Source organism: Hippocampus guttulatus, chromosome 12 (assembly GCF_054856545.1).
Source record: "Hippocampus guttulatus isolate MCC_2025c chromosome 12, RoL_Hgut_1.0, whole genome shotgun sequence".
Lineage (NCBI taxonomy): Eukaryota > Metazoa > Chordata > Actinopteri > Syngnathiformes > Syngnathidae > Hippocampus > Hippocampus guttulatus.
In genome coordinates this window covers 8,782,991-8,795,382 of record NC_141272.1, presented here as the reverse complement: position 1 = coordinate 8,795,382, position 12,392 = coordinate 8,782,991, and the positions used below count along the sequence as shown (strand labels likewise).

General features: G+C 40.8%; 3 protein-coding genes across 3 annotated transcripts in view; 2 read left to right on the top strand and 1 right to left on the bottom strand.

Annotated features, from left to right (window-relative positions):
- The window catches only part of nxn (nucleoredoxin), a 29,527-nt gene extending 23,499 nt beyond the window's left edge, over positions 1-6,028 (top strand). Inside the window, exons 3-8 of the mRNA XM_086126153.1 lie at positions 517-650; positions 1,566-1,666; positions 1,745-1,851; positions 3,826-4,005; positions 4,658-4,782; positions 5,512-6,028. Coding sequence (XP_085982279.1) covers positions 517-650; positions 1,566-1,666; positions 1,745-1,851; positions 3,826-4,005; positions 4,658-4,782; positions 5,512-5,694 — 830 coding nt within the window. The 3' untranslated portion in view covers positions 5,695-6,028. The remainder of the gene's footprint in view (positions 1-516; positions 651-1,565; positions 1,667-1,744; positions 1,852-3,825; positions 4,006-4,657; positions 4,783-5,511) is intronic.
- A 250-nt stretch (positions 6,029-6,278) lies between these two features.
- mrm3a (mitochondrial rRNA methyltransferase 3a) lies at positions 6,279-8,829 on the bottom strand. Its single transcript, XM_086126087.1, has 4 exons — positions 8,263-8,829; positions 7,516-7,760; positions 6,940-7,101; positions 6,279-6,876 (listed from the first exon to the last, which is right to left on the bottom strand). The coding sequence occupies exons 1-4, from the start codon at positions 8,613-8,615 to the stop codon at positions 6,335-6,337; spliced, it is 1,302 nt and encodes a 433-aa protein (XP_085982213.1). The 5' UTR covers positions 8,616-8,829; the 3' UTR covers positions 6,279-6,334.
- Positions 8,830-9,024: 195 nt separating this feature from the next.
- Positions 9,025-12,227, top strand: glod4 (glyoxalase domain containing 4). Its single transcript, XM_086126090.1, has 9 exons — positions 9,025-9,218; positions 9,312-9,361; positions 9,423-9,543; positions 9,646-9,790; positions 9,875-10,011; positions 10,573-10,659; positions 10,899-11,012; positions 11,557-11,643; positions 11,964-12,227. Exons 1-9 carry the CDS (start codon positions 9,135-9,137, stop codon positions 12,027-12,029), a joined length of 891 nt encoding a protein of 296 aa, XP_085982216.1. The 5' UTR covers positions 9,025-9,134; the 3' UTR covers positions 12,030-12,227.
- Positions 12,228-12,392: the final 165 nt, after the last annotated feature.

The following is a 12,392-nucleotide window of genomic DNA, read 5'->3' as shown; positions in this document are numbered from 1 at the left end:
CACCTGTAGTCACTTGTGATCATGGGGAGGAAGTCCATTAAAAAAAATTGGGCCAGATTTTCATTCAACTGATTTTTACATTTGAAAAATTAAAGAAAAAAAATTGTGAGATAGTCACATTCAACTGAGAAAAAAGGTCTATTTTCTAACATTCAAATGTTTTTACAAGTTTAAATTTAAAAATGCTCTTCTGGATTTTCATCAAACTGTGTAATATTTAAAATGCAAAACTTCAAGTAGTAGTAGTAATTTTAATGTAAATGTTAAATGTAAAAATAGTATGCCAAATTTTTATTCAACTTTTTACAAAAAAAAAATCAAAAGTAATACTATGCTATCACTAAACTGCGATGAAAAAAATACCAATGCCATCATTGTTTAATCAACTTCAATTTTGCAGTTGACTACAAATAGTCTTTTGTCATTCAAACTTTAGCAGCAGAGGCTCCAAATGGACCTCAAGGCCGGTATTTGGACAACACCTGCCTTATATTGTTCCCGCTCTCCTCTTCACAGGCCTGGAGTTCCCCTGGGGGCCCAAACCGTTTGCGGAGGTAGTTGCGGGGCCTCTGCTCAGGAGCAACAGGCAGTCGACCGACAGCGCTTCCCTGGAGGGCTACCATGTGGGGGTCTACTTCTCGGCGCACTGGGTGAGCCTCTTTTATGACGTGACGTTATTGACTCTCGCCTCAGAGGCGGCGAGTGAGGTTTGTGTGAAGGAAAGATCTTCGCCTCGGTTGACTGTACCTCTTGTTTCATCCTCCACGGAGTTTGAAAAAGTCACAAGACTATTTTGGCAAAGGAGAACAAAGTATGCATACCCATGTACAAAACGAATTTGGGGATTAAAAGTGAGAATGTGCAGAAAAATAAATACTCAAATACAGAAACATGAAAATGCTACTAAAGTACAGTCATGATTTATTTTTTTGTACTTTCATCTCAGCACTGGCGCAAACGCTGGTCCCAGTTGGTCCTAAAGCTGCCAGAAACCAAAAGCTTCTATTGAGGGGTTGTCTCGAGCAAACCACAATCACGCATGACACTGAGACGGACCAGAAAGAGAATTGTTTTGCACCACAATACCACCAAGCACCAAGTCATTAGGAGTGCAAATGCAGAAAACGTGTCTTTCATAAACCGTAAAGCGCCCCCAAGCGGTGAAGAATTCCATTGCATTTGGGGGGGGGCAAAGGGTTGTACGTTCAGTTGAGTATTAGGGCCTTTAAGGAAAAAAAACATCATTATATTACAATATTATAGTAGTAATCTAAGGGGAGTAAAATCATCAGAGTCAGAATCTTACATTTCTTCTCTACACAAGAGTGAAATCGGACTTCTAAAAAAACAACAACAAAAAAGTCATTTCACAATTACACACCTTTTCTTGAAAAAAAATATACAACTTTAGTGTGAAATGTTTTCAAATATTTCTTTCTTTCATTCATTCAACACAAGTAACATTTCTCAATAGATGTAATTCATTGTTTTTGTCTTAGAAAAAAATGACCACTTTGTCACAGGAATAATAAAGTCTATCTATTATCTGTTTTGATGTCTTTTAGTGTCCACCGTGCCGCAGTTTGACACGAGTGTTGGTGGAGTCCTATCGCACAGTCAAAGAGTCGGGTCAAAAGTTTGAGATTGTGTTCGTCAGCGCTGACAGGTAAGCTACCATTATACAGTGTACTGTATTAGGTCTATTTATTGAGACACACACATGTCTAATTTATCCTTCCTGTAGGTCTGAGGAGTCTTTCCAGCAGTACTTCAGCGAGATGCCTTGGTTGGCGGTGCCATATTCAGACGAGGCTCGACGCTCGCGACTCAACAGGCTGTATGGGATTCAAGGTAACAATGTGCTCCGCTCGCAGTGCATTCAGACACATGGTATAGAAACATAGTGTCCCAATTTGGGAGGTTTTTGTTGTTGTTGTTTTTTTGGGGGGGGGGGGCAAGTAACGATCGGTCTACTTTTTTTTTTGTTTTTCTCTTTGTGTTGCACATGAAAATTTGACCTACTTACGCGCTTTTTTTCTTACCATGATGTCAATTCTGCCCGCCTCCAAGCGTACTGTGTGCAGTTTAGAAGTTGTCCAACAGTTTTCTAAGGAAAGGAACCACATGTTTGCTTTAAGCTGTTTATTGCCATTCCCAGTTGAAGTTTACTGTCTAAGTAAACATAAAACGGAGAATTGTACGTTGTGTATTTAACCAAACCACTTAACTTTGTCTTACATAAGCAGTAATACTGTTGCTTCAAACAACTGGTATTTGAACACAAATGGTGCAGCAACATGTACCATATAGACCGAGCATACACACAGACATAAATTAAACTGGGCAACACCACATTTTAGTCAGATAGCTTTTTGTGCCCCTAAATGTATTTTTTATGCTGATTTAAAAGAAATACATCTTTGCTTTTTTTCTAGCACCTCAAGTTTTTAAAATATTTTCATTCTTTTTTCAAGCAACTTGAAAATGTTTACAATACAAAATATATGTGCTTGCTTGATTCATTTTAGCGTGTTTAATGGATTATAGTTGAAGAATTTTAAAGTGGCCCTTGCATCCTTGCATTTTTATGGATGCGGCCCTCAAATGAGAAAGTTTGGACACCCCTGCTGTAAATAAACAGAATGGCTATAAACAATCCATAGTCAGAAAATTTGCATCTGGAACAGCTTTTTTTCTGCCTTAGGAGCTCTTTTCTGAATTGCTGAGCTACTGTAGAATTCACACTTATATTTTCACGGTTGACATCCTAAATTGTCAGGATTGTATCTCTCATTGCAGCTTGGAATTTTTATGAGCTCCTGGATTTGCTCTGTCATCCAGTTTGTGGTACTATGCTCCCCACTCTTCCTCTTCATTCCCTGACTCAAATAAGTGAAGCTGGAGGGGTTGGGGGGGGTTGCGAGGTTTTTCCTGCAAAGCATGTGAGGAATGCACAGAGATGTCAACGCTGCAACCCCCACCCCCCTCCCTCTGCCACTCCCACCTGCTTGACCTACTCTAGCCTGCCTGGAGTCCACATGAGCAGAGAAGATTTTCATAAGATGAACAGTGACACTCGCCCCGGCTGTGCTCCTGCATCACGGCTGTTTCTGATAAGGCTGCTCAGATTATGATCACAAGATCCACAAGCAGCCCTACGGGGAACAATGTGTGCAGGCAGGGAGTCGACTGTTTCTAACTCCATGGATTATTTGATTACTTCTGTTGTGCAAAAGAATTGCAGAGGAGTGATTGCATTGACAGTCATTTTAGGACACGCCACATCTGTTGTGCACAGGACTGAGTGTTCCATTCCCCCTTTTTTTCACTTTGTGGGTTTTTTCTAGTTGACTGCGGAATAGTCAGAGGTACTAAAATGATCACCCCAAGTCAGTTAGGATAGGCTCCAGTCACCCGCGATCCTACTGAGGATAAACAGGATAGAAATGTTCGGATCCAAAATACACTTGACCTTTGCCTTCTTCTGTGACATAAAATCAACAGAGAAAAAAGCATGCCTACTTTGAGGGTGGTCTAAGATGTATACTGTCAAAAACACAATTTGTAATGTAAGTTAGAAAAACTTGAAAATAAAAATGTACCGGTAAGTTGGGGTTCCATAAAAGGGACAACTGTTAAGTAAATTCTTATTTCGTTGTTATGAAAATGCAGTAATGCCAATTTCCACAACCGCAAATCTTAAAACATTTTGTTGTGAAAATAAAACAAAACGAAACCTTCATACAGCAAAACAAAACAAATGGCATCCAGACAATCATCCATTTCCTGTCCTGTTCGCTTTTAATCCCCTTTATCGCTCCTCAGGTATTCCCACCCTGATCCTGTTGGACACCGAGGGTCATGTGATCACGCGACAGGGCCGTGTGGAGGTGCTGAACGATCCGGAATGCCGGCTTTTCCCGTGGCACCCTCGCCCCGTGCTGGAGCTCAGCGAGGCCAACGCTGCGCAACTCCACGAGGGACCCTGCCTCGTCCTCTTTGTGGGTGAGTCGGCGGCCATTGTCGATATCGATTGAAATCTCTTGCTGTATGTTGTCGCCCACCTGTCAAGGATATACATTTCCAATTTGGGAGCAGTCCGACTCAATATCTAGGACAATTAACCCCTTGAAGGACCCCTAAAAATGGCCGCTTCAAATCAAATGTCTTATTTGCTGTGGTTTTTATTTATTTAATTAGTTGCAAACTTGGCTTCGTCAGACTTTTGGAGTCAACTTATGATAGATAGTAAATACCTAATTTCATGCTAGTAAGAAAAATTTGGTTTGAGGGGCTGAAATTTAAACAAAGAGCGAAGTTATTAGTTTCATGGGATGGGATTTGAAAATAATGAGTCTGTCAAAATTCTGGGTCTGGTTGGAATGGCCACTTCAAGCCAACTACAATGCGTCAAGAATTTTGAAAATAGAGTGATGCGTTCTGGAGAGGTTTCGATTTTTGTGGGAAAATTGGCCGACCTTCCGGGCATTGCTTCTTGAGATTTATTTTCCGTACACCCATGATTGACATGTCTTCCAAATTTTTGAAGAAGGAAGAGTATTTGGCAGGAACCGACTAAATTCAACACCCTCCTGATGTGTGTCGAGGTCAAACCGTATAGCAAAACACGACACGGACCATCTGTTGTTCTCTTCAGACGCTGAGGATGAAGGCGAGCTGGAGCCGGCCAAGGAGCTGATCCGGCCCATCGCTGAGAAGTTGATGACTAAGTACAAAGCCAAGGAGGAGGAGACGCCGCTGCTCTTCTTTGTGGCCGGAGAGGTGAGCAAAAGAAAACATCCCTTCCATCATGGGCTGAATGGCATTTAGCGCACATGTGTAAAGATCAAGATGGGGCTGAAGTAGATTTGAGTGGTGGGAAGTAATCTGTAGATTCCAGTTTGTATTTCACTCAACAAACTGACAGGGGGCAGAAATTTGCTCTGTCTACAGCCCATCACCATGTTGGCCTAAAAGTCTTGGTGTGAATACACCCTAAACATGAATCCTTCATAAGCCAAATCAGATATTTTACATCCTCAAAGCCTTCAGTTTAATTTCCTGTCTTTACCTCTGTCGCCTGTGAAATCAGCAAATTTCATTTTCACATCCTGATTGTGCTCACATCTCACTTCCTGTCTGAGGACGTTCAGAATACATGTGGCTCACACTCGTACACACACACACACACACACACACACACACACACACGTACGTACACACTTAAGGCAAGCAAGATGTTGGGATTCAATGGACAATGTGCTGCCCCCTCTGCTCCTCAGAAAGCCCAGCAATATTAATCATTCCCCACAGAGGATAAAGAATATATGCCGTGTGAGTCGTAATATTATCTGGCGCCTTGTTGCGCCACTATTTGTGTTCAAATATTCATTGCTTCCAGGGTTATAATGCCATGACACTGTACTTATATTGGAGTTGGACGAACAGCAAATGCCCTCGCTGGCACCCACAGGACATGACGGGCCCCTAATATCTTCATTGTCTCCCCAGGACGACATGAGTGACTCTCTGCGTGATTACACAAATCTGCCAGAGGCAGCGCCGCTACTCACCATCCTCGACATGTCGGCACGGGCCAAATACGTGCGCGACGTAGAAGAGATCACGCCGGACGTGGTGGAGCAGTTTGTTGGCGACTTCCTGGCAGACAAGCTCAAACCCGAGCCCATCTGAAACGGGAGGTCTAAATACAGACAAGAACGGGACTCTTCACACTCATCATTAATGCACTCCTTCAGCATCATCCTTCACTTTTTACTATTTTAACTTTTTTTTTTACTCTCTCCATCTCCTGTGGTGCCTTGCATTGACTCTATCACACCTACAGTTAATATATATAAAGATTATTTTGTTTTTCCACATATGGCATTATTAAAATAGCATTTCTGGATTCTAGCGAAGCCCAGCGGACCTACTTGTCACTCACATCTTTTTCACACCTGGACCATGGAACTTTGAAAACAAACAAAAAAACAAACAAAAAAAAAGAATAAAGTGAATGCAGAAATTTTGTTTGAGATTGTGTTCAACTCTCCTGCACTGAATTTTTAAAGGGAATGAGTGGAGTCAACGATATTGTCTGTGAAACAAGTGTGTTCACTCCTACAACAGCGCAAACACCCCTTTGTACCTGTACCCGTCTACAAAAGGAGGAAAACTCCACCTCCGTGCCCTGTGTGTGAAGTGGATTCAAACAAGGTTTGAATGGTCAACAGAAGGCATTTTGGTGTTTTAAAGCAAAAATAATCACTAAAGCGTTTGAGATAAGAGACATTTAATTTGGAAGTTGAGTACACGGCACAATGTCTTAACATTATGAAACGTGTCGTCCTGTATTGGTCGTCCACTTCCTTCCAGAGTTTTGCGTAGCTGTCAACAGTTGCTTCCTGCCCTCAAACAACAGGATGCTGGCCGCCATGGCCGAGTTCAAGCTGTCTATGTGGGGAACCATGGGAATGAACAGCCTGCGTCCCGCTCTCTTTTCTGCCAGTTCCAGCGCCTCTACACTAAGCCCGTGTGTCTCTCCGCCGACCACCAAGGCAACTGGTCTCCTCGCCCAGTCATCATGGTACGGCGCAGCGTCCACTCTGGGCAGGGAGAGCTCTTCTTCATCTGAGTCAGATTCCTCAAAGTGGACGTCACGGTGCGCATGTGTCGTGCTGATCCAGCCAAAATCGCTGGGTTTGTGAGAGGAGTTCACTTCCTGGTTTTGTTGGCTGTCAGCCACATGAACACCGACGTGCTCGGGGAGATGATGCTCCACCTCCTCCCACTTCAAACTAGAATGAATGGGAAGGTGGAAGTGGGCGCCCATTGCCGCTCGCAGAACTTTGGGCTCCCAGATGTCAACGCAGCCTGGAGATGTCAGGAAACCGTTATTTCATAAAACAATTAAAATGTTCATACCTCTAGTATTACCTTTAGTGAGCAGTACTTGGTGGCAGCCGGCGGCGGCAGCGCATCTCAGCATGGTGCCCAAGTTGCCAGGGTCTCTGATATTGTCGCATATGAGTGACAGAGGCACAGAGTGTTTGCTGGCAGCAAAGCTCAGTCGAGATGCGTCAGGACGAGAAAATATACCTGCGCACACATACAAAACCAAATCAATAACAATACAAAACGTAGTGTTAGAGCCACATTGGGGGGAAAAAACGTTCAAAAAAGGTCATATTGTTTGTAGTTACATAACTTTTTTTTTTTTTTTACAAGTTGTTTTAAAAAAAAGTTTAATATTGTGATGACTATTTTCTCTGAAAAATTACTTCATTTTCATCACTTTAAAAAAATAAGTGTTTATGGCAATGCAGTATTTTTTTCACAAGTCTTGGGGAAATTACTCAATTTAAAGATTGACTTTTTTGTCTAAAGTTTTTGTAATCTAAAAGAATATGTTCTTATTTTTTGGAGGGGGTTGGCGCAAACTTGGGTTTGTAATCTCATGAGAATTCCGTCTCAGATTAACCCTGTAACATTTACCGTAAAAGCCACTCTCACCTATGACTCCCTGCGGAGCCACCATGTCAGACCACAATTTGATGTCTTCAAACTTGACTTTCAACAGCGTGGCCCTCTTTAGCTTGTCCAAAGGAAGTTCCCGTAAGCGCTCGAGGGTGCTGAAGAAGATGGTTTGAGGAACAGCGCCCGCGTTCAAAGCGTCACATATCAGACGACGACCCTCCAGCAGGACCTTGCCTTGGTGCTCCCGAAACGTTCTGGAACGGGCCACGCTCACCAACCTCCTGCAAGGCAAACAACATGACTCTGGTCTTAATAGTTCTATAAGGCATTACCGTAATCATTTTATTTGAATTATATATTTTATTAAATCAGGCTGTCTCAAATACAAATGTTAGAAAATGGTAACTACTTTTCCTATTATGCATGTTTAATGTACAGTATATGCCCACTTAGGAACTAGGTCGTAAATTCCAGTGCCTGTGAAAATATTTTAATGAGGATTTTTTACACGTTTTTGCCGTTGTTTTACACATACTTAAAAAACATTCCCAATGTATCAATTGTGCATAAACTTTTGCTTTCACATTACAATAATTCCATTAAAACGAAAATAACAGAAAAACGAAATTCGATGGATTGAACTCTTCTGAAAATAAAAATCTAATTTAATTTTGACATCATACTGTAATAATACCGAGAGCTATTTTGTATGTTATTGACCATTTGTCAGAAAAATCACAAGCATGCCGAGAGAGGCAGTGTGGGTGTGCAAACAACACTCACGCCAGGCTCTTATCTCCAGGTGAAGCCCTCTCAAAGCGGATTCCATCAAGTTGATCACTTTTTCCACCCATATGAGCCTTCTTTGGTGGTGATATCTCGCCATTCCTGCTCTTCACACCACCTCTGTCTCCAGGGTTCTGCTCTGCTCTCAATGGAACTCTTACCACCTTTCTCTCCTCCGAAATTGGCAGCTTTACGTCTCCTCTATTTGGTTCATTTTCTGGAAATATAACCCTGACCGGCCTCCTTCTCAGTCCGCGCACGTATCGTTTAGTTTCCACGCTGAAGATATTCCCCCGTGGAGAGAAAACGGCTCGTTCCAAGGAGAAGAGGCAACTCATGTAGGTAGCCATGTTTCCTTGTCTTCTTCTCTTTTCGAATGTTATCACTGCCAGCCTACAGCGCCATCGTAAGTCTGGCAAGAGTTTTACGTACTATTCGACATCATTGTGAGTACGATGTAATATTTGATCACCACTTTATTAAGTTATTAAATTTTCTCAAAGGTATGTAGTATCACAATTAAATAACCCCTCTTTTCTCTACTTTACAGCGCCCTCTACCTGTTTTGTATGGATAACTGAAGTATCGCGAGAGCTTGACATTTTAACCGAAACAAGCCTACGTTTCTGCTGTATTTTATAAAAGTTATGTCCTTTAGTAGTGATCTAATGCTATTTTACTATACAACAGTTTCTCTCGATCCAACATGTACTATTATTACCTGTTGTCACTAAGAAAATATGTTGGCGCTTTGCTTGCAGCTAATAGAAGGCAGAGAAATCGATCAACGCGGAAGTTCAGTCTCAATCCGGGACACAGATAATCATAATTAAAAAAACTAACAACGACAACGTCTTTCTAAAAAGAACATGAGACGAGCGCTACATTTCGTTTTTAAAGTTGGCGACCGAGCCAAAACGGCAACATTTTACCGAGATGTTTTGGGCATGAAGGTGGGTTTTTTTCCTTCTATTTCATCACCCCAGTTAATGTGGACAATGGACGTGTTTCACAACTAAGTAAGTGTCCTCAAATGTGAATTGCAGGTTTTGCGTCACGAGGAGTTTGTCGAAGGCTGCAAGGCAACATGCAATGGGTGAGTTACACCCTTAATTTTGTGCACATTATACAGTTTTAAAATTAGACTCTTCACACAGTCCATACGATGGCAAATGGAGCAAGACTATGGTTGGTTTTGGTCCAGAGGACAATCATTTTGTTGCTGAGCTGACCTACAATTATGGGGTGGCTGAGTATCAACTTGGAAATGATTTTTTGGTAGGTTTGAAGACATCTTTGGAGTAAACGGGCTGAAGTGACTATCGAGTCGAGATTTGTTGTTGTTGTTGTTATCATTAAAACCGGCAATTTGTTTTGGAGGGGCTCACCATTCAGTCAAGCCAGGCCGTCAGCAATGCCAAACGTTTGGGCTGGCCCCTCACTCAAGTGGGGGACAGCTTTTACCTGACGCAGGCTCCGGGAGGGTATTCCTTCTACCTGGTAGACAAAGAACAGCCCTCCACAGGTGAGTGTCAAAGGTTTCTTTTGTGTCAGGGAGTCTTTTCTTCTTTTTCTTTCCATTGTTGCTATGATGATTTCTTTACTCCAGATCCCGTGCAGAAGGTTTGCCTTGGAGTATCGGACCTCCCAAAGTCCACTCATTACTGGTCAAAATTGTTGGGAATGACGGTTATAGAAAAGGATGATGACAAGAAAACGGTGCTGCTGGGATTTGGAGACACACAGGTAACTCATGTGTGTGATTGAGGAGATCACAGATTAATTTGTTTTGTTTTCTAGAATAACGATTTTTAAAGAGATATTATAAGAATAAGGTTGTAAATTTTCCAGATTAAAGTAATATTTTTCAAAGGAATAAACATAATATTGCAATCAAATATGAACATTTTGAGCATATACCATAGTCATTTTTAAAGAAAAAGGCATAGTATTAAGAACATTTGGTTTTTTTAATAGCCATATTCATTCGTCGGGGAAATTTGTGTATTATTAAGGGAATAAAGTTGAGGAAAAGAAACATTTTAAGACAAGAAAATGGCATATTAGATTAAAGTCATTATTATTTCATAATATTCCAGAAACAACAGTCGTACTATATACTATGAAAATATCAAAGTCAAATTCTATCAAAGATATACCGGTAGTCTTTTTGTGTGAATATAACAAAAATAAATTTTAACAGGTGACGGAAATTCACTTTCAATAAGACCTTTTTTCTATGAATTTGAACTTTAATCTCAAAAGACTCCAACATTAATTGCCATCCATATATGTTTGTGTGTATAGTGTAAACTGGAGCTGCAAGACATCAATGGGACTGTAAACCATGGAACAGCATTTGGAAGGATTGCCTTTTCATGCCCTCGGGATCAAGTAACATATAGATTTTTTATTGGTATTATTTAATGTGTGAGTGACTTATGAATTAAAGGCTTTTTGTTGCGTAGCGGTCACTTCAGTGGACAGGTATTCAAAACCTTTACTCATCTATACGCATGAGACTTGTCAAAGTTGTGCATTGGTCATTACAGTGGGCACGAGTGTGTCTGGCCAAATTCTATTCAGTGGGATCATGACTTCCTTCAATATTAATTTGACGCCGATTTCCATAGCTTTCTGACCTGGAGGCCTTGATGAAAAAGGAGAATCAGAAAATTCTCACACCCTTAGTGAGCTTGGATACCCCAGGAAAAGCCACTGTGGAGGTGGTGATTCTAGCTGACCCAGTAAGTACATTAAGATAAGAAAACCTTTATTAGTCTCGCAATGGAGAAATTCCCAATTCACAGCAGCAACGTTATGAAAGGAAGAAGTAGAACAACAAAATATAGGAGCTGCTGGAAAGGCAGCCACTCTCGCAGCGCCATTTTGAAGTCAAAATAACAAAAATAACACAACACAACACACAGGACACAGACAGTAGAAAAATACACCTAATTAACTCTAAAAATATATATATTCAGTGGTAACTTCATTTACCTCGACTTACAAGTTTGTTGGTTATTTGAAACTGTATTGTGTTTTTGTCCCGACTTACAAGTTTCTTGGGTGTGTTGTGGTTTTTTTTTTGGGGGGGCGGTGGATGTATTTTGGCAAATGTCTTTTTTTGAATGCATGCATGAGTCCTTATATAGTGAGTGCTGAAAAGAAGCGGTTAATGTCCATTGAATCAAATTGTTAAATCATACAAAGTTGAAAAAGATCATCATGTCAAAAAATCTCGGATTAAAAAAAAATTGATATTTGGTTGTTTTTTTTCCCCGCTTTTAGGATGGTCATGAAATTTGTTTTGTGGGTGATGAAGCTTTTCGACAGCTTTCCATGGTGGATCCCAAAGGAAATGAACTCCTTGATAAGGTCAGTGATTCTCCTGCATTTCATTTGTAAGCGTTAGGACAAACGGTATCACAATGACATAAAACATGTTGCAGTGACCACAGACCCCTAACTTAACGCTTCTAACTATTCCACCACAAACAAGGCAAGTTTGCCTCAATAACTGCTGAAAGAGAAGAAAAACACTTGTGAAAATCTTGTAATTGAATGACACAAAAATATTTATCACACTGTTATGACCTGTATTGCAACAGCCATTTCTTGCCCAGAATGAAGTGCCCTAATAAGTGTGGGGAGAAAATAAATACAATGCTTACAGTCTTCTTTTACTTATTTTTCAGGGAATGGCTGATGACAAAAGCAACGAGTGGTTTGCCAAGCACAACAGACTGAAAGCTGCTGCATGAATTGAACGATGCAGTCTGGAAAAACTCAACTTTCACAGCACTTTAATACAAAGTCTGATCATGAGGTCCCTACACTTTCAATTGCATCGCACTTAAGGACAAAACTCTTCATTTTTATGTCATGCTATGCTATGAAATTAGATGGACAACTACAAAAGTGAAGGATGTGGGTCTAAAATACAACATACATTGCACTGAGTTTGGAATATACTGTTCTTATTGTATTGTACAAATCCACTAATACAATACACAATGCATCCTGATTTATATCGCGCTTTCACAACAGCTTCAGCTGTAGAAAGCGCTTTACAAAACAGTCAACATAAAGTAAAATAATAAACACAACAATAAATCATATTGTTT